This window comes from Hakea prostrata, chromosome 8, assembly GCF_041222555.1.
Source record: "Hakea prostrata isolate BN-2017 chromosome 8, UWA_Hpros_2, whole genome shotgun sequence".
NCBI lineage: Eukaryota > Viridiplantae > Streptophyta > Magnoliopsida > Proteales > Proteaceae > Hakea > Hakea prostrata.
The window spans coordinates 28,433,679-28,461,497 of NC_142607.1; the positions used below are offsets into that span (position 1 = coordinate 28,433,679).

Below are 27,819 nucleotides of genomic sequence, written 5' to 3' on the forward strand. Positions count from 1 at the left end.
TCCCCCTAATAATGTATGGCTTACCCCTGCTTTTATTGAAAGGCTTTTTCTGAATTTGAACCCCGTGATCACTTGCTCAAAATGGAGCAACCTTTACTGTTGCACCAAACCCAACCTTAACACATTTGTGGAAAAAGACAACAAAACCACCATCTTGCACAGCTCTGATATAGGAATTAGAAGCCAAATTTTAAATTCGTTAATGAAATTCCCTGACAATGTAAGAAGAAGGATGATAGGGATGTAAAAACTAAGGAAGAAGTATCTCATCTATGAATATCTTTTGTAGACATTTTTCCTCTTTTTATCCCAAAAATAAATTCAAGTGAAGGAAATAACATACAAGAATATTTTTTGTTTTTAATCTGGAAGAGAGAAAGCAAACGAAACTACAAGAAGAAGAAGGATTAGAAGTCAATAGCTGAAAATAATAGCATGATGTAAGCCAAAATGAATTAATGTTGGAGCTTTCCCATGTCATCACTTCAACATGAAGGTAGTTCATTCATGTTAAAAAAAATCACTTGAAAACAGAAGAACCAATCCACTTGTTTTAGGCACTAGAAAATGACTTACCTGGGAAAATAAACCAAAAGGAGTTTGTTCGGTTCGCATAACTTGACCCCTGCCACCACATGTTGAACATATTCTCAACTTGGAACCCACCTTTGCTCCAGTTCCAGCACAGAGTTCACATGTTTCCAGATGAGAAAGCTCAAACTCTTTTTCAGTTCCAAAGATAGCCTCAGAAAAATCCAATGACATGTCATAACTGAACAAATTAGGGAAATTGAGTTAACTCCAATATCCTTCACAAAGTCAACTAGTTTGTGTAGCACTAAGAAACATCACTGCATAAGAGCAGTAAGACTACATACCAAGATCTCAATTACATATACTTAAAAATTACATTGTTACATATACAGTGAAAGTAATCATTATTCCATAAAGACAAATTTATTATGGCTTAAGGAACTAGAATTGGATAGCACATTCAATTTTGCACTTGTACCTGTCTTAATTTGTCTTAATCAGGTTCAGTTTTCATCATAACGGGAGCACAATTTTCCAGAAAGATAATGACAGATAAGCATAAGCTTTCCAAGTCAAATCTCAACTCACCGTATGTCTTCACCCTTAATCACAGTGGTGCGACCACGTGTTCTAAATCCAGTCTGGTCCATACCGGGGAAATTACCCATACTTGCTCCAAAGAAAGTCTCAAATAGGTCAAAAGGATTAGTCTGTCAAGAGTCAAGACAATAAATAAGTTATCAACTGAAATAAAATACAAACATGAACAGTTCTAGCATGTTTCTGTGGAAGCTAAAAGAATAGAATGAGGCCATTCTTCAGTTTGTGAGGAACAGAAATCTAAACTTGGTAATCCACTAATTCATGATATGTCAATTCTATGCTTTAGATAGAACAAGTTGGAGTTCTTTTGTCAGCTAGCAAATAATTAATAAACAATAATATTAATATATTAATCAATTTCACATCCACAAACAGGGCCCAGAGCACATGTATGCCTGATTCATTCAAAATGGAGGGAGACCAACAGATCCAAACAACAACAGGTATTGCTACTTTTGGAGATACGTACAACATTTTATGTAAACAAGAAAACTGATTCTATAGGATAATGTATAATGAGTAACAATCAAAGTCAAATGCATTCATGCAAGACAATATAGCGATCAATTTCCAGGATTATGCTATGTAACCGAAGTATGGGCAAGAAATGAATGGTTAGGTCAAAACATTTAACATTGATTAACTATATGTAACCATATCATTCATGAATTGCATGCATCAAGGGTTAAAAATCATTGGTCTACTGCTAATGACTTTTTCCTGTAAAGGTCAATTGCAAAATTACCCTGCCACTATTTTCAATTGGGCTTGGAATCAGCAAAAATTAAATTTCCATAACAAAAAAATAAAAATAGAAATAGCAATAAGCTACTCAAATGTTTAAGGAAACAACACTTAAAGGTGCCTAACATTTTCAAAACTAAATCACCCCCCCCCCCAAAAAAAATTTTTTATTTTCACAATATGTTTGGGAATATCCACATAGTTCGAGGTCTTTCAAGATCTCCTTTTTTTGAGACCTCGAGATGAGATCTCATTCAAATTGGTATGATCCAAGAAAAATACAAGAACTCAGCCAGGATCTCAATTGACTTGAGATCTCATCATATCTCGTGAGATCTCGATTCAACCCAATCTTTAGAAATACCACATCTCGGTCAGGACTTGTCGAGACATTTTGATCTCGATCTATCTTGACACTCCTTCTGCGTTTGCCGGTTTCCGAGTTTTGGCCGGATTTTACAACGGAAAGTTGGTCCAATCACTACCTAGGCTACATTAGCATGGCTATTTAGCTCATCTGCAACAAAGAGTTATTGATTTGAAGCCAATATTGAAGTAAGGCGAGTGTTCTTCCCAAACTTCATTTTTTTTCAAAAACTATGTTCAACACTGATGGAGGTGGTGTTGGTACTCGTGAAGCTGAAGTTGGCGAAGTTGCTTCGTCATTAAATTTATTCTTGTACTCTAATGGTGTAACTGATAAGTACGTTGTAATGTGAATGTGTGAATAGTGGAACATGTCTTATGTACTATTTGCATAAAACAAAATTCGGTCGAAACTTGCGAAATTTCAACCGACATTTCCCATTTTGGGAACCTCAAACCGAAAAACTAGGGGACCGGAAAAACTTTCAAGTTTCAATTGAAACCGTCAAAATTTCGTCGAAACTTGTCAAAACCTAGTTCAACCCAGCTGGACTAGCTGGTTCATGAGGGGGGGAAATCTCAAATTTCGTGGAAACCTAGAAAATTCCGTGGAAACCTGGGAAATTTCGAGGAAACTTTGGATATTTTCTGGAAACCTGAAACTTTTTCCTACAAGTTTCATAACTTTCAAAAAATTTCAATTTTTTTGTTGCTTTCATTTTCCCCAAATACCATGACAAATACCCCATCCATTAGGATTTCCCTATCCAAATTGTGTATTCCCTCAAACTGGTTATCTTAGGCATGTTGATGACCAAACTTATAAAGTTGCAGTTGTCAATTAACTTGACAACCATAGGCATAAAATGTCATGAGATGTCTATGTTCATTGGTTGGAGGAGAGGATGTTACAGGCATAGTACTACTCAGCTCACAGGATGGATCCACCGAGGCACTCCTCTTGGCACTAAGTTGTACTTTCCTTTTATTGTCAGTTACTTTGTATTTGATGTTTTGAAGTTAGAAATTATATATTGAATTTTATGTACTTAAGTAGTTAAGTTTATAGAGTACTTCTCAGACAACTCTACATTGATGTTATGTACATTGAATGACATCTACATTGACTTTTTTACCAAAATGCATGACTTTTTTAGCAAAATGCATGTGTCAATGTGTTTTTTATACTCTAATTAGCTTAAATGCAAATCCACCCTAAAATACTCCCTAAAATCTTGTCGAAACTTGCATGAAAAAATCCCAAGTTTCCTCAAAATTTCTCAGTTTCCCACCTGGGTTTCCCATTTTCACCCGGTTGAAACTTGAGTTTCCCTCAAATTTTTTTCTATGACTATTTGACAAACCTTCATGTTTCATTTATATCAAGTCATGGTTCTTCTTTCATGTATTATAAGTCCGCATGTTCACTCCTTCAGCATATTGATTTCAAAGTTAGGGTCGCGTTAGAACTCATATATGCAGTTGTTTCCTCACAAATCTAAGGCCACCAATGTGTTTAGAAGGCCTAAAATAGGCTAAACACCAAATTCTAGTCCAAATTGAGCACTGATTCCCATCGAGATGGGCCCTCGAGTTGGGTCGATTTGATAAAGGAACTTTACAAGATCTTGGCCGAGAGTTCATGAGTTCTCGATTTCTTGAGGAACCAAGTTCTCTATCGAGAACAAGATCTCAAACCATGGTTATTCAAGCACAAGCGTGTTAAAGAGGTGCTAACATATGATGATCAAATGACCAAAATATTTAAGTTCTTATATTTATTAAAGGGTATCAATTGGAAGTAGATCGTTCAACATCTGAATTTTACATTTCTCCTATGCTTGATTGGATTCTAGCTGTTAATATAGCATTTTGAATCATAATGTTATAACTCTTTTGCAATTGAGTCAATCTAGAAGAGTATTTATTTGCACTTAATGGACGATTTAATCAAAGACATTCCAGATAAGGTTCCTTGGTGTATGTTTCTTGCTGATAATATTGTTCAGGTAGATGAAACAAGCATGGATTATTACCAAGTCAAAATCATGGAGAGCAACTTTGGAATCGAAAGACTTTAAGCTAAGTAGAATGAAGACAGAGTATTTAGTATGTAACTTAGGTCGTAACTGGAAGAATGATGAGGTGGTGAAGCTTGAAGAGAAGCAGATTCCACAAAGAAATTATCTTAGGTACCTTGGTTCAATCATTAATAAATAAGGTAATATAAAGGACGACGTTTCCCAAAGAATTAAAATAGGGTTGATGAAGTGGAGAGGTGTGTCCAAGGTCTAGCATAATGAACGTAATCCTTTAAAATTCAAAAGGAAAATTCTATAGGACTATATTATATGACCAGCTATGACATAAGGTACAGAGTGTAGAGCTATTAAGAAGCATTATATAGATTTACTTAGTGTAGCAGAGATGATAGTGCTAAGATGGGTGACTGGCAAAATTAGGAAGGATAAGGTAAGGAATAATCATACAGCTTGTCTAAGAGTGGCTCCTATAATTGATAAGCTACGAGAAAGTCAATTAAGATGGTACAAACGTCCTCATCGAGGCCTTTAAATGCCCCCTGTATGGGAAAGTGATTTAATCTAGATTGAAGGAACTAGAAAAACTAAGGATAGACCTAAGATAAACCATAGGAGAAATGGTGAGAAAGGGTATGCATGGAGGCCTTATATCCAGTATGACCTCAAATAGAGCTGATTGGAAGGCAAAGATCCATGTAGCCAACCATTTAGTTGGGACATAGCTTCTTGTTGTTGTTGTAGAAGACTATTCACTAGATGTTGGCAAACATGCTAGACGTTATGAATTAGTTATCAGGTGTTGTATGCATGCTATGTCAAGGAAGTAGCAATTTTAGTTAGATATCTAATTGCAATTGGAGAAGTGGATTTAGTTATTAGAATTGGCTGACTAGTAGGAGTAATCTCAATGCATTGTAATCTTAAATAGTTTATGTAACGCAAATTGAGTTTTAGAATCCTACCCCATTGAGTAAAGAGCTTATGGTCTCCTCCAATAGACCACCCAAATCACTTTTAAGACTTTCTTCCAATTTGTGCAAATGTGAACATTTTGACGTAGATCTAGAACCAAATTAGTCTATTTCCCTTGGAGACAACCTAGGGTTGATAGATAAAGGAGTTGGGCATGTGTTTAATAAGTTTGTGCGGTCAAGGGCCTCCTCTACGGACGCAAAAGCTCAACATTTAGGTTAAATACGAATGTAGGTTAGTTTAATTGGTCTAATTATGTAAATTCTATCCAACCTACGTTTGATGTAAGCCGAATACTGGACCACTCGAAGAGGTAACCAGTACCTTGTGGCCTACCAGCAACCCAAGCTATTTTGTCCAGCATAGAGCTATTTTGGTCATTTTGGGTCCCCAAGTCAGCAATCTAAGCTAGTTTGATACAGAGTTCTGTTAGGACTTTAGATCTACTTTTATTTTTGTTGAGTCCTTTTTGTTAAGTTATGAAAGAGTCCTAGTCTAGTTAGGGGTCCTAATTAGAGAAGGATTCCTTTACTTGGATCTAGTATGCTAGTAGTATCCCAAATCTACTTTAGTTTTTGAATTTGGTTTTGTTTTGGTAAAGTTATTGATGAGTCCTACTTAGGTTAGGATTCCTAAGAAGTCAGGGATTCCACAAGTTAGATTCCACTTTCTACAAGGATTCCACATCTACTTTTATTTTTCACTTTGGATCATCCTAGAGTATGATATGACAATGTCCTTGTGTGAGACAATCATGCTACTGGACTTTAGGCATCTCTTATTTATATGAACATTCACCTCCAAAGCAGAGAAGCTGAAGATGGATTGAGTCCTTAGTCCAAGTAGGAGTTGTAATTAGGATTGACCACCATAGGGCACCTCAGAGTTTAAGCCCAAAAACATACCCCAAAGGGTGCACCAAGGGCTTGCCAAATTCTATCCAGGGGTATTTTGGTCATTTATCCCCTTTTATATAGCAGGAATCCATATCACTTCTATTTTTGAGTTTAGTGTTGTTTTGGTCAAGTTATTGAAGAGTCCAATCAGGGTTGGAGTCCCAATTAAAGATAAATTCCCTTAGTTAATACACTCTTTACAAAGATCCTAGATCTACTCTTTAGTATTACAAGGACCCTTGATCTACTCGTTTTTATAATTTGGATCATTCCTTGATGAGTTATAAATTATAATAGAGTCCTTGTCTAAGTAATAGTCCTAATTGGAATCCAATTTCTAAGTAGGATTCCTTCTGGAAGTTGGATGCTTATTTTGCAAGTAGTATTTGCTTAGGAACTCTTATTTTTAAGAGTCTTTTTCTAGTTTAGAAAGTTAAGTCTAGTTATAATAGGGAATTCTAATCCAACTATCCAAGTTTGATTCCCTAAGTTGAGTCCAAGTATGCTTCTTAATTAGAGTCAACTAGAGAGCCCTAGCTGCATTCCTTCAATGTAATGAGGCTATAAAAGGCTCCCACACCTTGTAAACAATTACGATAATGAGGAAAAACAAATAAAATAAAATAAATAGAAAAAGAAACAGCAGTGAAGGAAGACTTAAAAGACTCTCGGGAGAGAGCCCTACAACCTGGGTATTGAGTTCCTTTATTTCTGCAATTGTGTTTCTTCTTCCCCAAGTCTGTGGCAGCCATTGAAGCCTTTGAATTTCTACAACTTCTTCAAGGAACAGCTTCGACAAGTACAGACATTCCCCAACCCCACCCATCCTTAACTACCCTTAGCCACCCTAAAACCATAACCCTAATGCCCTTATCATGCTTTTTTTAGGAACTTTTAGGGATTTTTGGACCTTTTCTTAGACCTAAAATTCAAGGTCAGATCTATGGCCATCTAACCATTAGATCTGTCCCAAACTTTAGGAACATCATTCCCCTAACCCTAGTGACCTTCCCTCCTAACAGCCCAATTGGACCAATAACCCTACCCAGGAGGCTTAAGCCAAGTAGGAAACCTAGTTTGAACCCTAACCTTGAGGGATTAATTTTGGAATTACAAAATAACAAAATCAAAGTTAATTCTAACCTAACTGAACCCTTGAATGATCCCATACGTAATCCTAGAAGCCTTAAAACATACAAACCTTAACTTGTTTGAATTCTGCAATCACATCTATGTTATACAGGTTATTTTTCATCAATTCCAGCCTCAGACTTAACATGGCTGAACCCTAAAAACCTTTCCCAATTAACCCTAGACTACCCTTAACCCAACCCTTAGACTTGGGCTTCAAATTAGCCTATCCATAGGCTGTTTGGTATAAAAAACAACTGCTGTCCACTGAGATTTCAACCAAACAGCAAGGCTTTAAATCCAAATTTGCTGCTGGTCATATTTAAGAGGATCCTGAAGACTGGCCCAGACCCTGGGTTACATCAGGAATCCTAATTAGATTTGTTTTCAAAAGTTGTGTCCTATTATGAGTTCCTTCTAAAAGGCTATTCATAAGCCTCTCCAGTAAAACGCAGATTATGTTTATAAATAAAGTTTAAGATTTGAATGAGCAAAGAGCTTAGAGTCGTGCTCCCTTGGAGGGAACTTGCGGCTGCTATTGAGTGAAGATTTCGCAGCATTGTGAAGCCACTGAATTCCCTTCTTCTCCAAGTAGGAACAGCCAAGCCCCACCCCCAGTCCTCCACACTCACACTTCTTCCTCTCTCATCCGCAGCCTTCCCTCATCAAACCCTAAAACCATAACCCTAATTTCCAAATCACCCTCTTTTCTATTTTTTCTGGAATTTTCTGGAATTTTCAGACTTCGACAGAGACCCAAATTTCAAGGTCAGATCTACAACAATCTAACCATTAGATTTGCCCCAAACTGTAGGAGCCTCAACCCCCAACCCTAGTGACTTTCCCTCTTAGTTTCAGCCCAATGGGACCAACCATACCCTAGTCTAAAACCCTAATTCCTTTTCTGCCTTAAGTTCCCAAAAACCCTAGAAACCCTAACCATATTTTCGACATAACTTTCAACCCTTCATCCAAAACTTAATTGCTTTCAGGGTTACCTTCCACTTACCCTTACTCACTCGATCCCTACCCCCATCCCTTTTCCTCATCTAAACCATAGAAATTTTGTAGTTTATCTTCTTCACTAGAAAACCCTAATTCTCCTTAACCTCTCATCCAAACCCAAAGCCCTTTTAGGAGCATCTTCCCTCAACCCTACTTAACACTCAACCCTAAAGCTAGCTCAAGCCCTAGAAAACCTAGAATTTAAGAAACCCCAATTCTAAATCCTAGACATGGGATTCAATTCTGAAATTAAAGATACAGTAAAGGATTAGACTTGGATTTCATGTGAAGTCCATCTCAGATCCTTGACAGTGGCTGTAGGAGACAACCGCTGTCAACAACACCACTCCAGCTTCATCCAGGCTACATTCAAGGTCCTAACTAGGTACTATTGGAAGCCCTCATCAATCCCCTTCTAATATCACCCAGAATTTTTTTCTATTTTTCTTGAATTTTCAAAGTTCCCAAGACATCCAAAGTTCAAGGTCAGATCTATGCCAATCTAACCATTGGAGTGGTCCCAAACTACATGCATCATCCTCCTGACATTAATGACCTCGGATCCTAGTTTGACCCCATTCTGACCATCTGATTTCAAGATGAAAATATTTTCCTGAATTATTGTACTCCCTTAAGCCCCTAAAACAAGAACCCTCGTATCTTCTAATTTAACCATCCAAACCCAACCAAACTTGGGGAATCATATCCTTATATAATTACCTAAATTCAATCCAAGGTCCAACCCATTCTGGCACTATATATCCCAGTTTCCCATCTCAAGGAATTTATCATCCTCCTAGGGATGGGCTAAATATCTTTGTACCCTATATACCATTTAGGAACATATAATCTTAACCACAAACCCTGACTTAACCTATTTCCCTAAAATAATCATTCCCTCACGGCCCATATCACAAGGAACTCCCAATATCTAATAACCAAGATTTCATGAAACCTTAATCCCATATGAGTATGTACTATTGAAAAAGATCTGGGAAGAAGTGGCCCTCCATAAATCAAGGCTGCGTTACCTTCTCCTTGATTCCCTATTTCCTCTCGTTTAAGGAAATCAGGCTCATACAGCTACTAACAAATGGTATCAAACCAGGGCTAAGAGTAAGGGTAAAGAGATTGGAAGTAGCCATGAATTCACTTCATGTTGGACAACAACAAATAATTGGGAAGCTTACCCAAGTCATGGAAAGCCTTACCAAATTGTTTAACAAACTTGGATCTCATATGTAAGCCAATGATCATTCAATGTAAACATTTTTAAATGTGGTTAGGAGACTGAAAGAAATAAGTGATAGTCAATGCAATTGAGTTGTCTTCATTGAAGAAACAACAGCAACAGCAGCTAACTGGAAGTATACAAAGGTGAAGGAGTGGAAGAAAATGAAGTTGAAGCAATGCAAACTAGGCACCACCAACTTCATAGTTCACACCTTTAAAGCCACAAAATACGTGAAGGATTATGGAACTTCTATGAAGAAGGTACTAGCAAAAATGGTGATCTCATGCCCTACAATTCAGGTTTGCCCTATTAAGATATGGAATCCAGGTGGACCCTTGTTTTCTTTAATTTCATTGAGCTCGAGGACAAGGACAATTCCAAGGAAGAAGGAATAGTACACAACTGTTGTAATTGAAGCGATCGAGGAAGGTATGCATTGGGTAATTGTAAATGCAGTGGACAGCTGGACGCTCATTTGGCTGCATGCTATGGCAAGGGAGTAGCAGGTTTAGTGGAATAGTGTACTTGTTTATTGATATTTCTCCGCTCATCTTCCTCTTCATTGCAGTTACTATTGTGACAATTATCATAGGAGGAAGAAGATTTGGGGAAATTTATTTTGATTGGTCAACTTGGTCATACTTCTTGTTGCCGGACTAGGTTTCTTATATTGTTGTCAATCAGAGTAGTTAAGGTCTGAGATAACTAATAAGTAGTGAGGCAGGAGTGGTGTAACCAGCCAGAGGCATTCCAGGAAAACCTGAAAAAAAGCCCAAGCCCACTAATAACTTGTAGCACTGCCAGAAGGGACCGAACCATAGCAGGGGTATTTTGGTCATCATCCACCCCTACTTCGAGTCCTTATTAGTGTTTGGATAGTTTAAGATATTTTGGAGAGTCCTTATCTACTTCTATTTTGTCATTTGGAGTCCTAGAAGTTATGTTATTTAAGAGTCCCAGTTTATGTAGGAATCCTTTTAATTAATTAGTTGAGGACTACTAGTTGTTAATTCAGTTAAAAGTCTTAGTTACAAGTCAGTTTGGATTTCTCATCGTGAGTCCAAGCAGGAGTCTTTTGTAGTAGATCATAAATTCAGATCGAGGCTCGTAACTCAAATTAGTTTTTGATGATAAAACTATCGGGAGTTGCAGCCAGGAAGTGTGCATGAGTGCTTCAAGGCTTTGAAACCCTGCAGCACCTAGTTCAAGGTGTTTTCTTCTTCAAACTTCGACCTACATCCTTCTCCCATCAAGTTAGTTCAACCCCCAGTCCTACCCCATCCCTAATTCCCCTCTCCTAGCTCCCATTTTCCTCCCTAAACCCAGTGGCACTTAGAGAAACCCTAAAACCCTAAACTTGCAGCAACTCACCAACCACTCGTCAAAAACCCAAATGCAGTCCATCACACCCTTCCCCTCCACTCTCGACTTCAAGTGGAATCCAAGCCCTAAAGCCCTAACCATAATTTCAGACCCACCCTTCAAATTCAAACCCTAAACCCTAGAATGCTTGCTGCCATTGATAAAACAGAAAAACAGCTTAACAGCAATAAAAGTACAGCTTTGGCAGATCCTATTTAGACCCTACGGAAACCCCAACTCATCCCCTAAGCCCTGAAACCCAACCGCAAGGATCTAAACCCATTCCCCCCCCCCCCCCCTGCTGCAGACTCTAGAAACCCAGGTTTAGCTGCTATCCAGTCCAAATTCCATCAAAAACCCTAAAACCAGAAGCCCTAATCTACTGCAGAATCCTAATTCCAGATCCGGTAGACTGGCCCAGTGACCCTGGATTACACCAAGGAGTTTTTGAGTCATTGAGGGATTATTGATGAACTTTGTTAAGCTCACACTGGGTAATGTCAGCTGCTTTCTTTATTTCTTTTTTTACCTAAAATGATTTGAGATCTGAACGTATATAATTTAGGAGTTATTGATGACCTAGTTGAGTGATGCGCAACTTGCAACTCAGAATTTCAGTCTTGGATTGACATCTGTGTATTTAATTCTTATTGTTGAATAACAGTGGAGGCCTTTGGTGTGCTGAATCTATTATCATCAAAACAACCAAGATGTCCACAGCTATACATGCACAGCACTGTGGAAATGATTATTCTAGCTGAAGCCATGGAATGCTACACAGGGAAGCAGCGAAGGGCTGGTCATGAATCAAGGCTTACAATTTCTATTATACAACATGTTTATCATTTCAGAAATTACCCAAAGATTGAGATTTCTCATTTTACCCAGTTTTTAGAAGATTGTGCTTGCAAACATCCTTCTAAACTGAGAAATGCAAGCATTTCTATAATTATTCGCGGTCAGATCACACTTACTACAGATGATATACCCATTCAAGCCCTTAATTTTCACACTAAGTTTGTTGGACTGGATGCTGTTGTACTTCAGCCCATTACTAAAGCTTTTCAATTTTTTTATTTCCTTGTTTCATTTTTGAACATCATTTTTCATAAATTTTTATTTCTGAAGATTCAAGAAATTGATCTTGATTTGGGTAGAAGATTTAAACTCCTATACATATTTATTTTAAGGGGGTCTCCAATATCTATTATGTATCAAAAGCCTATGCAGTTCTAGCATGAATATATCAAGTAAAGCTTAGATGGTCAGATGGTTGTCTCAGACTCTCTGCCATTTCTTATTGGAGGTCAGGATTTTAAGGACCCGTTTGGTAAGGTTTCCTTTCCTCGTTTCTGGCATTTTTCTGTGCTAGTGGAATGAAAAAAAGAATCTTCTGTTTGGGTAATACTAAACTGCTTTTATGTACCAATAAAACAGACCAGTCTCTCTCTCTCTCTTCTTTTTTTTTCCTCTTTTTTTTTTTTTTTTTTTTTGGGGGGGGGGAGGTGCTAGAGACAATATTATGAAACACCAAAAACCTTGCTCCACCAACTTTCAGAACTTTTTTTTTTCTTTAAATGAAAAATCTAACTCCAAATAAAACATCTTTTCCTGTAATTTTCCATTAAAGGCTTGAACAAATAAGAAGAAAGAGCACACACCTGCAGCTCTCCATCTTCTACCTATGCCTCTGCCTTTAGAAAAGAGTTTTGGAATAGGTTTACCAAACAACATGTTACAGTTCAAAAACTTTTTCTTTTTAAGGTTGGGAACAAGGAAAAAAAATCATTTTAGGTGAGAAACATGTGTTTCTAAGCAGAAGCATTAACAGACAGACCCTAAAGATTTTTAGGAGTTAGTTACAAATTTATCATATCAATTGTATTTTACGTCATTTTGGCAAAATAAGGAATATTTCTTTTTAATGCGATCCTTACAAAATTTCATTACTTCTTAGCATGGAAGAAAATTCGATCGAAATGGTCGAAATTTAGACCGAAATGCCTGCAAAAATCCAAATCGAAACGAAATGTAGTAGTAGGCACGAAATGTATCCATATCGTTTCGTATCGACCGAAATTTCGACCAAAATTTCAACATATCAGCATTCCAACTTGTTTTTCCTTAGCTTTTATTGATTTCTATCCCATTTTCACCTAATTTTCACTACTCCTTTGCCTTCAAACACCACTTTTGCTCATTTTTTGCCTCCAAACACCTCCTAAGCCACAACAGCTACAAAGGAAACTCCAGCAACTATAGAATATGAAGCATGAGCCACACCCAACAGTTCCAAACTTCCCCTTTTTTTATTTTTGTTTTGTTCATGCCTTAAATGATCTTGTATTGCCTTGAAATTAATATATGTTTAGCCTAGGACTATGATCTATAATTGTGTTTTGTTAAACTTGATCTAGGCTTTAGCTTAATATATTTGAGACACCATCACTTGATCTAGTCGGTCATTTTGTTTTGTCGACTTGTTGTATATGTAACCATTCTACCAAACAATTCATGTATGTTGTTGATTCAATGCATGTATGCAATACAATTTGCACTTGTTGGAACCAGTCATTTGTTAGTATACTTGAATGATAAATTTTCAATAGTTTTGTTTTTTACAAAATACTAGTTCCATTGTGTTTATTATGCTTGAAATAGGTAGTATACAAGAATCCAAATCATTTTGAGTCCATATGAGGCCCGAAATTGAAGTTCCAATTTTCAGAAAAAGTGTCCAGTTTCGATCGAAATTTCGACCGAAACGTCGAAATTTCGGCCTTTTGCAAGGTCGAAATTCCTGTTTCGGTCGAATTTTCTTCCTTGCTTCTTAGTCACAAAAAAGTTCTTTCCCCCACATTTCCATACAAAATTCCAGGACCGAGAAACACAAAATCTATGCTAGACCGAGAAATATTACCATGCAACCCCTAAATTGTCTACTTGTGTCTCTTTCTTTGCAATATAGATGTTTACAATAAACAGATCATAAGCAACAGAAAAATCCAAAACTAAGACACCTTCCTCATTCCTCAAACCAAACCCACAACCTCTATGGTCATTCGAAGTATTTGATCTTTCATTTTCAATATCAATGCCTATAATGATCTAACATCAGCCTCTACTGCTGCCTTTATCATAATAAAAATGCTATATCAGAGACAATGCAAATCAAAGTTCTAAAGACACTGAAATATAATGATTAAACTGTATCATTCGAATCAGAAACTTAAAGAATTTTACACCTGTCTTGTTCATGATTTAAAAAACTAATGAAATGGTCAAGGTTCAAATCATTCATCTAAAACTGTTAGCTTCCTTTACATTGAATACCTTAGTTATAACCACTAAAAACAATAAAATGACATCTAATGGCCATCGATAAACAGATTATCTTAATGTTTGAAAAGGTGACCAGCCATATAGCTTGTGCTCTCAAGAAAAAGATGATATTGTGCTGAACTTTTACCCATGAATACTATCATGATACTACTGAGACATGAAACCATACTATTTAAGATAGGTAGAAAGTTAAACTCAGATCTCTAATACCGTATATGCTCCAGCTGATCCACTGGCAGAGCTCTTGATCCCAGCTTCACCATATTGATCATACATAGTCCTCTTCCTATCATCCGACAAAACCTGATAATGTGGTACTTCAGCACACAAAATGAAGTAATATAAATTGACTAGTTGAACGAGACCATGGGAACCAAGTGCAAATACATGTAAAGCTGCTGGCAGAAGTAAGTTTTGATGAGAGTATTCACATAAGGGATGACATAGAGAAACTGCAAAGACTAATACAACAAAAAAGATGCTTTAAAGCATGAAAAATTATGCACAGCACATCATAGGCACATGGACCAAGCATTTTGGCTGCAGGGCCGCGTACACATTGCACCTATAATTTATAGCTCCAGAAGTCCATGAGGGACCTAGTCTCTGATGACTGGTGACTCAGTCCTAGAATGCAGTTGTCAATGAGCCTAGGAACTACCTCTCTAAGGTTACTCCAAAGTGATGTGGGAGCTCTTTAAATTTTCAGTTATTCAATTGTCTACTTGTTTATGGTTATCCACATACAGAAATTGTAATTAGTAGTACTAGTACATTAGCTAAGGGAGACCACCAAGCTTATTTTCGAAGTTGAACCATAAACTAATTTTATTTGACATTTTTCTACAGGAACACAATTTTAGTGGTTCAATTCTGGTTGCAGCTTGTGTCAATCCACAAAGTCTAGTTGACTCCAGGAGACTAACATAACGTAGCAGGTATAACTTTGGTAGTCCAGATTCTCTTGGATGTCAAGAGGTAAGAAAAATACGGACAGACTACTCAATTCAAGTTGAACTTTGCGAGGAACAAGAGGACGACCTAGTTCTCAAATTGGTAGTTCTTTGTTGGTTCTCCCAGTTTCAGAAGAATACACCAGAAAATAATTACACAATAAATGTACAGAGGAAAAGGAATCAACATAAAGGACTGCAAATAAATGAATAAGACATACCTCATATGCAGTACTGATCTCCTTAAACTTTTCAGTTGCTCCAGGTTGCTTGTTGACATCAGGGTGGTACTTAAAATATAAAGAAGGCAAAGTAAGTGTCCAACCAAAAATGACATTTAAGCCTTATCCTAACTTAACAGAGTCAGCTATAAGTATCTCAAGAACAAAATGAGAATAAAAAAAATTAGGAAAATAAATGCTTTTCAAAGAAAGCATTAAAAGAAAAATGCAAGTGTAGAGTATTTGAAGAGTATCAGCAAAAATATCCAAACAATCATCAACTTCTTCACAAATTGGACTGAACTTGTGTAATGTATTTTACTTGTTGGAACTTTAAACCTTGAGCATTAATGTATGAGCATATGATGTAATGATGTAATGATGTAATGATGTAATAATCTATATAGTAGGCCATCTTCAGGGTCCAAAGTGGAACTCATATTTACACTAGTTATTTTCTTTTATTTGAAGGCACCACCGTGCTTAGAAGGCCTTCAATAGGTTAAACAGCAATTTTCAGCCCCCAAATGATCCCTTGTACCCCTTGAGCTGAAAGGGGGAGGGGGGAAGGGAAGGAATTCACCGACTCAGCAACAGCTTCCTATTTTAGGGGGCAAGACTGGCCATGAGATCGAGTTCCTGAACTATGTGCTAGTCTAGGGAGGAATTCCTCCACCTGAGGCTGTTGTTAGACAGCCAAACTGCATCAACTCTTTGAAAGGCACCTAGAGGGAGGGTGAATAGATTGAACCAGTGGATTTGCCTTGTATCCGAAAGACAATTAACAACTTAAAAAATAGAAGCAATGAAATGAACAATGGACAAGGCACATAAGATTTATTGTGGTTTCGATTCAACTTAATCTATGTCCATTCCTCTCCAATCTTAGAGCGATTTTCACTAGTATATCCTTTTCAGTACAGTGGGTGGGGACACAAACACCTTTACAAGAATCCTTCAGTAGGCATGACTGCAAGTGTACCTTTACAATCTTAATTTCGGAGAGAGTACCTAATTTACAAAAGATAAAAGAAGGAAAATAAACACCTAGGTGTGACACAAACCCTTATATGAATATGAGAATGAATGCACCACCTTTAAGTTTCCAAGCATTCCTCTCTTGAGTTCAACACTACAACCTTCTCAACCAAAGAGGGAATGGAACTCTGAAAGGATTTGGATTTTTAGGGAGACAAGGCTATAGTAAAGCAGAACAAAGTCGGCCAATAACTGCTTGGAAATTTGTGCTTAAGTGTGTCATTAAGATTGGAGGCCAGCCTGGCTTGATGGTCAATTGCTGCTCAACTGGTGCATCGATCATCAGCCTGGGGGTCAATCAGTAGCCTCTGATGGTCGATCAGGCTTATTTTCCTGATGGTCGATTGTCACTTTAACCAAGGGCTTTTTTGGGCGATCGAAAAATATATTCCAATTTTGGGTTTTACCCTTAAAAGTCTGACCCATTAGTTCCTTCTGCCTATGCAATTAGGTTGCAAAAAAATATAAAGATGAAATTTATGCTATTACAAGGTGCCACTTGTCCTAGCTTAAATGCAAGGCCTTCAATACTCGTTCTTCCTTCAATCTTGAGCACTTCAAGTGTACTTGCTTGTACGCAGTCCGATGTGGTCTTCTATAACATAGATGCTTCACTTTGATCTTGTGCACCTTTCAAACAGCTTCAGTACAACATACACTCTCAGAAGCCTGTACACCAAAACTTCGGATTACAGCTTCTTTCCTTCCCCACTACTTAAATATGTGATAACATCCACCTCCCCCCCCCCCCCTTTTTTTTTCTTCTTTCAGGAAAAAGATAAGCATCATATTCACAGACATCTAAGTATTCTCCTCTGGACTAAGATTTGATGTGAGCCATGCAAGAAGAGTAGAAGATCCACAGAATCCCTAGAAAGAACTTTACCATGAGCATTAGTCAACTAAATGGTGAAGCAACCAGTACTTTGAATTATCTGAAGAAGAATCAAATGACAGAGGATAGCTTTACACTTTGAACTATTACCTTTGAGAGTTTATAAGTCCTCAGGTATACAACACTCATAAAGCTACATATTGCAATTTGCAACCTCTAAAATCCACAAAATTTCAAATTTCTATTACCCAAAATAAAATTTTTCCAATTTGAAACTTAGGATAGATCTACCGCAGTGTGTAGAAAATTGAAAAGTCCTTGAAATTTTGGTAGAATTCAGCTAAAATTATCAAAAACAATATGACCCAAAATTCAAATGCAAAGCCTATCAAATTTCATCTACATATTTTGGTTTCATGGGGCAATATCCAAAATTTAATACCTTGGTCTGAACTTTGAACAGCTTGAAGAAGGTACAACAAATATTCCCTGAGGACTAACAAAGAAGTTGGTGATTGACCTAAATCATCCAACACCAAAATGTGCTTTATGACATCTTTAAAGGACTCCAAGAATAATTTTAATTAATTGGACAGGGCATAGTCTTGGCAATTAAAGGATTTGTATGATCACCAATGACACATTAGCAAGCATGGGGGTCCGTCTTAAGAGGTTCCAATTTCCAAACCCATCTCAGGGTCAAATTTACATAGAACCAGCAAGATTCATCATTCAAAAGTTTATCCAAAATAGTGATTAATCACAAAATTGTTACTATCATGCTAAAAAAAAACCATAAAATTTGAGATTCGAAATTTAAAAAAAAACCAGCAGATTCTGGATTGGTTCTGCCAAAGCAAACCTAAAAGATTTTGCAAGATTAGACAATCAAAAAGGTCGAGCTGCCAGTTCATTCTTCAACAGTGCACATGGTCAAAGCCCGATTCTCCTTCCACTGCTTTACGCTTTCATGTTCTATTACTGCACTTCTTCCATTTTTATTTTTGGCTGCGGTTCATTTTTCTTTGTTTTCCCCTTTTTTTTTTTTTTGGGGGGGGGGGGGGGGGGGGTTGTGAGAGGGAGATGAGTCTGTTATTGCATTTTATTGAAGCTATGGCATTTTCAAGCTTTGAATTTTTCTGCCATGTTTTGCCAATCTCATACTCACACTGGTCAGAAACTCCAGTACTGAGATGGATATGGGCCCCTATCACACGAACTCACCCTTATTCATTGAAATCTGCCATATAGCAATGGCCTAATCAAAATGACAGCAATTCCCTGAACACTATGATATTTATGAATTTTCCCTTAACTGATCCAGCTAAGAAGAAAAAGTGATTGTGAAACCCTAGAACTTATGGCACTCAACCTAAAATCCTAGTTTCTAGATCTCCCAGAATCCCTCCTCTTTTAGGATTGTCTTCCCAACCTTTCCCTTGCACTCAATCCCAAGTAGTAACCCTAACAACGCCTAGAAACCCTAAAATTTGTAACCCTAATTTTAACACTTGTGAAACCCTAGAACTTGAATCTGAATTTGAAACTAATTAGGTTCAGATTTGTGACAAACCCAGGACCTCTACTAGAACGCAAGAGTAGACTGAAGAGAAGAAGAAGAAGAAGAAGAAGAAGAGATGGGAGAGAGATGACTCTAGGAAGAGGAGTCAATGGCCTCTAGTTCTCACTATTGCAATATATGAATACAAGCCTAAAGATAATTCCCATATGTGACGGGATTCTACTCTACTAATTTAGAATACATAATCAACAACCCAATCAATAAATCACATAATAAAGGAAACAGATATAACCCAAAAAAGGAAAGCTAAATCAATGTCCAAATCTTCTAGCTAGACTCCACGATTTTTCCTTGATCCCAAAGGCATATCCACCAAAGACTCAGCCCCTGCACAATAATGAAAAGACAACAACCCCCCCCCCCCCAAGCAGTCCCAGCTTATGGCATCTTTCCACAAGGGCTGGACCAGGTAAGGACTTAGTGAAGATATCCCCAACTTGTTCAGCAAAAGTAACATAAGTTGTAGAAATGACTACTCTCATAACTGCATCACAGACAAAGTGCAAGTCCACCTCAACATGTTTTCTCCTCTAATCAAACACTAGATTATTGGCAACATAAACCGCAGCCTGATTATTACAAAACATCTCACAGGCTCTTCAACCTCAACACCAATTTCTTTTAAGAATGATTTGACCCAGAAAAATCTCTAAAATTGTATGAGCCATAGCATGATACTTTGCCTCAGCAATGGATTGAGCCATCGTAACCTGCTTGTTTCTCCTCCATGTAACCAAATTCCCTCCAAGGAACGTACAAAACCAGAAGTAGATCTTCGATAATCCTGTGACCCTGCCCAATCTTCATCTGAATATGCATACAATTTTATATGCCCATTTCTTCTGTACACCAGTCCTTTCCCTGGAGCCTTCTTCAAATACTGCAAGATACAGATCACAGCATCCCAACGTGGCTTCTTAGGAGAATGCATAAACAGTGAGATATTTATATACATGGATGTATCAGCAGACTTCCATCCAAGGATACCGATTTCTATCAATAAGTCCATCACATACTTCCATTTGGAAAGATTAATACCTGACTCTCCATAGAATCTCAATTCCAAGAAAATATTGCAAATGCCACAAGTTTTTTATGTGAGACCAGTTACTAAGAAATGTCTTCACTTCCTCAATGCCTACACTATCACTTCCAAAAACAATTATGTCATCCACATACAGAATTAACAACACAATTCCAATGTATGTCTTTCATACAAAGACAAGGTGATGTGAATGGTACTAGGAAAATCCCACTTCAGATAACACTGGACTAAACTTTTCGAACCAAGCCCTTCGAGACTTTTTCAGTCCATAGATTGACTTGTGAAGCGGACATAATTTGGTAGAATTCTCCCCTGAGCAACAAACCCAAGAGGTTGCATCATGTATAATTCCTCAACAAAATCTCCATACAAAAAAGTATTTTTGACATCTAGCTGATGGAGAGGCCATCCCAAGTTAGCCGCCAAAGACAACAAAATACGCATGGAATTTAAACAAGCTACAGGAGAGGAAGTTTCAAAGAAATCTACTCCATAAATTTGGGTATACCCCTTTGCCACCAACTATGCTTTGAGTCACTCCACAAAATCATCAAAATTATATTTAATCACAAATACCCACCAAAAATCTAACTAGATCCTTACCAGGAGGCAGATCTACAAGAGCCCAAGTGTTCCAAGAATGCAAGGCCTCAATTTTCGATTCCATCGCAGCTTTCCAACCCAGATCAAAGAGAACCTTAGAGTATGTAGATGAAATAATAATAGAAGACAGAGATGTGGTAAGGCTACGGTAATGATTAGGCAAATGAGAAACAACATAATGAGAAATAGGATACATAATATTTGACCTTTGTGAACAGGAATGCTTACCTTTCTTCAAAGCAATTGGAAGATCATTAGGATTATCAGAGCTAAAGGAGGATCTGTAGAAGAACTGAAGAAGTGATATAAACAATTGCACCATCTGACTGTTTTTGTCTTTTTCGACTATGAATTATGATAGATCTGTAGTGGTGGAAATTGGACTGACACCTCATCCGACCTGGGAAGACAAGAGGTTCATATGGTCACCAAAGGGAAGCTCAGAACCGTCCAGTTCTTCCTCAGGCAACTCAACCAATCTAGGTGCCTCAGTAAAACCCAACACAACCATAGGTAGAAAGGGGTCAAATTATCATCTTCTGACAAGTGTTTGGGATCATAATATGGAGTATGTTCAAAGAATATAACATCAGCTGTGACAAATCGACACTTAGTTACATGATCAAAAACTTATATCCCTCTTGAAATCAAGAACATCCTAGAAATATACATTTATGAGCCTTAGCTGAAAACTTATCTTTTGGTTAAGACAAAACATCTGCATAACATACACAGCCAAAAATTTTGGTGAGATGGAAAACAATGGCAACTATGGATAAACAACCCAAAAAGGCATCTCATTCTGCAAATCTGAAAACGGCATTCCATACTCAAGGTACAAGCTGTAAGTACAGCATCTCAACAATACTGCTTGGGAATACTTATGAGTCGGGATCCAAAAATTTGGTGTGGGCCTCACATATGAATAATAATAATAATAAATTAGACCCAAATTTATGGTGAAAAAGCATCGAGAAGCAGTATGTGCTCCCCCAACAAGGAGGTGATCCTGACTCAACACTCATGTGTAGCATAAGGGAACTTGTGACCTCTAACAAATGCCTATGTTTTGCTCAACCACACCATTTTGTTGTGGTGAGTATGAACAACTGGTTTGGTGGAGAATCCCTTTAGTGGAACATAAGTCAGAAATCACATTCTGCAAGTACTCTAAGGCATTATTAGTATAAAAAAACTCCGAATTGAGTAGAAACTTCAGCAAAAAAATCTATGATCATTTTTAAAAACTTCACTCGATCCTTTATTAGAAATAACCACGTGAACCTAGAAAAATCATCTACAAACTTGTCCTACGATGTTTACCTAACTCACATGCCTCACAATTTATTAAGTAATATTTTTGCAAATGGGTACTACTAAACAATATTTACTAGGAGAAAGATGCCCCAAATGATAATGCCATTCCGTCAGAGACTCATTGTATTCCTTCACAGCAGAAGAGTCAAAATCAGTCAGATAGTATAGTCCATCTTTCCAATTCCTCCATCAATCCTCCTTTTGTCTGATGATCCCAAATTCAAAAAAAGATAGGAAGAACAACATAAGACAATGTAAGGAGTTGGCAATACGACTCACGACTACAAGATTTACTGGAAATTTTGGAATAAGTAAGATAGAGGAAAGGTTCAAATTCGGTAAAGGGAAAACATTTCCACTACCAATGGCAGTAGATTTTTCCCCATTAGCCATAACATTAGAAGTAGGATTGGACAACTCAAGAAAGGGATTAAAAAAAATGGGAAAAGAAAGAAAGAATACCTGTCATATGCTCCAAGGCCCCAAAGTCTACAATCAAAGATCCAAAGCATAAGATTTACTAGATATACCTGTTTGGGCTAAATCAGAAGTGGAAGCATGTTGGCTCTTCTCCAACTTTAAGCACTTTAGATGATAGAGATCCACACCTCAGAAACGAGGAACTTGTGGATGCCACGGGTGCAGGTTCAAAAGAGGTATCAGTAGAAATTTCTCCAGTTGATGTCGTCATATTGACAAAATTCTCTGCCCACTCAGGTCGGCCATGTTTATTCGACCAATTTTCTTCACTGTGATTTTGTTTTTCATAGTGAGAACAGTAGTCATTGCCTTTTGACAAGTTTGGAGGAGGAAAACAACGTCCTCCTCTTCCTCTTCCTCGGTAACACCCCTCCCACGTGATTGATGTTGCGACCTCAACTGCGACCTCGACCAACAACCATAGTTGCATTCTCCTTGCTTACTTGAGTACTTTTACTTCCACTAATAATGCAACAGTCTATAAAATGTATCACTCAAAGTGGGTATTATTTCAGATGTTAGAATCTAACTTTTTCTCATAGAAAATTCTCGACCTAATCCAGTTAAAACCTTTGAGACAGAACTCAGCCCTATATGTCTTTAAGGTTTCAAGGTTGGTAGTGAGAGGCTGATGTTGCTGCAACTCTTCAACTAAACCCTTAAATCCACTATAATACTCCATCAATGATCATGCAATTAATAAACAAGCAAAATATTCTGTTCTTAACCAAAAGAATCACACATGTCCTCCCATATTTCCTTGGACGTGTCATAAAACATAACATTCTTGACAATCAACACTATTCCAAATCCATACCCTGCGATCCCATGTTTCATGCATGGCAACCGAGGCTGCATCCTTCAAATCAACATCAAGACACTCTCCCTTTAAATACTTTGACTTAACCTAGGCATGGATAAAGGCGTACATCACTTTAGCCCAAAGAAAATAATTCCAGGCTCCTTTCAACTTGATACTTGTGACTTGAAAAAATATACCCTCCTTGGGTATATTCCTTGAAGGATCAGCCATGATCATCACTTACAAAACTAATTACGAACGAAGACTACAATCACGACTATAGAAGATTCAATTATCTTCTTCGTATCTAATGCATACTCGCGATTACAATAACTTTGCAGCTTGAGGCAGCTGCTGCTACGTACAGAGAATAGCAAGAACCACCAAAACTCAACTCGCAAAAGCCTTGCATCCTCAGTAGGGAGGCTATGAAATCATGTGACAAAACTAGGATGTCTACTAGAACATAGGTGTAGACTAGGAAGAGAAAAAACAAGAAGAGAAGAGAAGGAATAGAAGAAGAAAAGATGGGAGAGAGACGTCTCTAGAGTCAATCACCCTTCTCGTTCTCACTATTGCAGTATATGAATATAAGCCTAAAGATAATTACCATATCTGATGGTATTCTACTCTACTAACTTAGAACAAATAATCAACACCCTATCAATTAAAAAAATATAACCCAAAAAAGGAAGGCTAAATCAATGCCCAAATCTTCCGACTAGACCCCACGATTTTTCCTTGATCACCAAGGCATATACTCCAAAGACCAATCTGCCCCTGAACAATAATGAAAAGTCATCAAGACTTATTTTCCTTCAATCATAGGTCTGAAAACCCTAGCCGCATCTAACCCACCCTCCCCTACACACCCTAAAACCCCTATACAACCCCTACAACCCCAACGACAGGTTTTGAGAAACCCTAGTTTGCCAATTGAATTCAATTGATTGATCTCGTAACTAGCCCTCAATTTTGAGGTTACATCAAAAATGCTAATAATAAGATATAAAATACAGGAAATTATACAATAACAAGGATCATCAAAAGCCCACTTAACTCTTGGTCTTTTGAGGAGTCTCTCACCACAAGACCTGAAACTCACAAAAGTGCTCACCATGGCATAGCCACAAGTTTCAAAAATACATATTATCAACTCTTCATCTCTTCAAGCCAAAAGATACACAAAATGTATGTTGTGCATGTGTTTGTGTGTTTGTGTGTGTGTGTGTGTGTGTGCGTGTGTATCTTGGAAAAAGCTTCTCCTGAGAAGCAAGGGCTCCCAGACCCTGCAGTTGCGAAGCCTATCTAAGGATGAGGGGCAGAGCGATTGGAATAAAGCCATTGAAACATTGCTGGAAAAAAGCTGTTGAAACATTTAGGAAAGACTGCCTTTGGAAAAGAGCCATTGCATGAGAAAGATGCTGGAAGGAAGGGAAGAAGTGAAATAGGAATTAATTGCTCATCATCATAACTATGCCAAGAGCCTGGAACCCTCGCAGCTCAATGTCAACATTAATCCTGCATTCCGGCTTCCAGCAAAGCCCCTCCAACAAGATAAGGCTCTGCCAACACTCCTACTCTCCCTCCAGCTCTGGCAAGATAAGCTTCTGAATTTTGCAAAGCCACTACACTTACTCCGGCTCTGGCAAGGTAAATGTTTGACATCTTGTTCTTCTTGCTGTCGTCTATTTTTTCTCCTTTTTCTGTTACCCCATACTAACATGATTTGGTGCTCGCAAAGAGATATATTTATCTCACAAATGCCACTTAATTTCTAGAATTACTACTTGCTGAGTTCAGAGGCAAAGCTGCATAGAGACCATCCCAAGACCCTGCTAAATGCAGGACTGTTGTGCACTAGATACGGCACTTTACTTCTTCCTGGATTCAGTAGGCCTCCGTGTTGTAAAGGAGTATCTAATCTTTGAAGTTAAATCAAGACCTATCAAGTGAGCTTTCTCCATCAAAGCTGTCCTGGTTCTACCACCCCACGGATAAAGTAGAAGGCTGAAGAAGACCTGGATTTTTCTTTCTTCTTCTTTTCCTATTTGTTTCCCTCCTTTCTTCTCAGTTACAGCATAATCGATTACTTTTCCCCCTTTTTCTCAGCAAAAAGTGTTAACATATCCCCTTTGTTCTTATAACTTGAAACTTTTTGCTACGTTACCACCTGCTACTCCCCCCCCCCCGGGCCTGCTCATTTTCTTTGTTACCACCTGTATATTCTCTGTACTGTTTTAACAGACTGTTGATGATCCATGCACTAGTGGAATACGTGGAGCTGCAGATAACAAAATTATGCTTTTTACAGTTTACAGTAGATCATCAGATGGTATCTCTTACCTGAGGTCAACGAATTGAAACAGCCTCTCAGCAAAAATTGCTGGGGTAAGACTGCGTAGGAAAATACCCCCCCCCCCGACTCTGCTTGTACTGAAGCCTCCAGCACCGGGTCACTTTTTATTTATCAAATGGTATCTCTTACTCATTACTTGTTAAACTCATCTTAATTACTTCTTAGTAGCGTGTCTTGCCTAGTACAAACTGCCAAACTACTCTCTTTTCAGTATCACTTTTTTCTTCAAATATAACACTGGAAACAGCATCTCTGCAAAAGCAAGGTTATGTTCCATACATTATGACCCTCCTCAGATCCCACAGTGGTGGGAGCCTTGTGCATTAGGTGTGCCCCTTATCATTGTTTTTTTCTTTCCCTCCAGAAACAAAATATGCTAGTTTCAGTATACTATCACAGGGATTATTGTATCAAGTGATGTAATTTTCAGTAACATGACCAAGGCTGCTTAATGGTAATAAGATCAATAAAGGAGAGAGGCACTGAAAAGTTTGTTGCCCTCAAGATTTGAATAGGGAGAATGATGCACAAAAGTGTTACCAATTATTGTGTTTGAGACCTACTAGTGATAGAAATATAAATGTTCATAAGATTGATGGTACCTGACAACTTTATATAATGAACCACTTCACTCCCCATAGATTCTAAATACTCTAAGAGGATTCTGAACTAACATAAACATATGACACTTGGGTTCCTCAGTCAAGTAGGAAACACCTAGGCAGGTTCCTTTTCAACTAAGCGCTAAGCACCCCTCCACTGCTTTAGGTTGCCCTTACAACTAAAAAATACAAGTGAAGCAATAAAAAGGCATTTTTGCTTAAGACTGCAAAACAAAGGAAGCTGAAGAAAGCATAGCCCAGAAAGGAGAGACACAGTTGATCAATCTCCCAGAAACTAATCGAACAGAAAGGCAATAATATTTAACTACAGCCAAAATAATAAATATCAGAATAGATTTCTCCAATGTAGGAAAAGGGAGAGCAAGTAAGTTCATGTTTCACTCAAGCAGTGAACTAAAACAAGAGAAGCTCCAGTCTGAATTCACACTAACAAAGCACTACCAAACTAGTACTAGGTTAACAGATGGACTGCTTAATATCCTATTTCATTCATCCTTCTAGCCCAAATGCATCATCGCTATTCAAAAAGCAAAATGACAAGTAAAGCGAGCATTCCTAACGTATCAGCAGACCCCTACGTCACATTTTTGAAAACTCAGATGGAAAAGTTAGAGGTCATCTCCATGAAGTCCACACTCATTCCCAGTAATCAAAAACCATACTAAGCACTCCAATTTTTTATTGCTAGAGTAAATGATATTGCCGACTGAATCAACACAATCTACAGTTCAGGTCGCACAAGACGATCACATACTGAGTCAATTATGACCTGCTATTTCTGATTAAATTCTTTTTTGCGTGTGAATGGGAGAGGGGATTATTAATTTGGGTCTAATTTTATGTTCATTGACAGATTTAAATACAATTAAAGCCCAATTTCTTTTCCTTCAAATTTTGGGGGAAGAAATCTTTGAAGGGAACAAAACCAACAGAAATTATTAGAGTAATGGTAAACTTCAAAAGATAAAACAAGAACCTCCAGTGAGTTTCTTTCCAGTACCTGGCGGGCCAACCTTCGGTAAGCAGCCTTGATTTCTTTGCTGCTCGCAGACTTAGGAACCCCAAGAGTAGAGTAGTAATCAGCAGCGGCAGTAATTAGAGTTGAGAAGCGCTTAGTAAACAACTTCTTTCTGTTGGATTGTGAAAAGGAAAACGAAAGAGATGGCTGGTGGCTCTTGAGGCTCAGGCCACCATTGAGGAAAGAAGAGTCACGGAGGAGTGGTTGCCGCTGGTCAGTACAAAAACCGAGAGAAGTAGCAGTAGGGGAAAATGACAGAGATAACGCCATTGGAGAACAGGCAGAAGATGTTTGTTAATTGTTCTAAGAGAAGAAGGGGAGGCATTTGACGAAGGGACGAGAAGTTGGGTTCATGCTCATTCGTAATGCTCTCAATCTCCTTCTCTCGCACACATAATTTGGAATCTCTGGTTTACCGAAAAACATAAAGAATCTCTGGATCATGGGCGGAAAGGCGGAGCTTATGGTTATGGACGAAACGCGCGAGCTTATGGTTATGGACGAAACGCGCTCCCGCTCTCGTGTGATGCATATCAGCATATGTTAAAAAATGTACACGTGTTATACCAAGAAATGATCCCTCCGGAAGACGATTTGGTTACAAAGTTAAAAACTTAAAATGATTAATCTCAAACTTTCCAAATTTCCCCCTTTTTCCGACATGATACCCTCAGCTGAGAAATTGATACCAAAAAAAGAAATGATACCCTCA

The 27,819-nt window shown here is 37.9% G+C and overlaps 1 protein-coding gene across 1 annotated transcript in view; it reads right to left on the reverse strand.

Moving 5' to 3' along the window:
- LOC149007498 (Molecular chaperone Hsp40/DnaJ family protein) overlaps positions 1-27,604 on the reverse strand; it is a 67,631-nt gene extending 40,027 nt beyond the window's left edge. The window contains exons 1-5 of the mRNA XM_089164547.1: positions 27,090-27,604; positions 15,406-15,474; positions 14,442-14,534; positions 1,123-1,244; positions 577-772 (exon numbers count right to left, since the gene is read on the reverse strand). Coding sequence (XP_089020673.1) covers positions 577-772; positions 1,123-1,244; positions 14,442-14,534; positions 15,406-15,474; positions 27,090-27,377 — 768 coding nt within the window. The 5' untranslated portion in view covers positions 27,378-27,604. The remainder of the gene's footprint in view (positions 1-576; positions 773-1,122; positions 1,245-14,441; positions 14,535-15,405; positions 15,475-27,089) is intronic.
- Between the last annotated feature and the right edge of the window lie 215 nt (positions 27,605-27,819).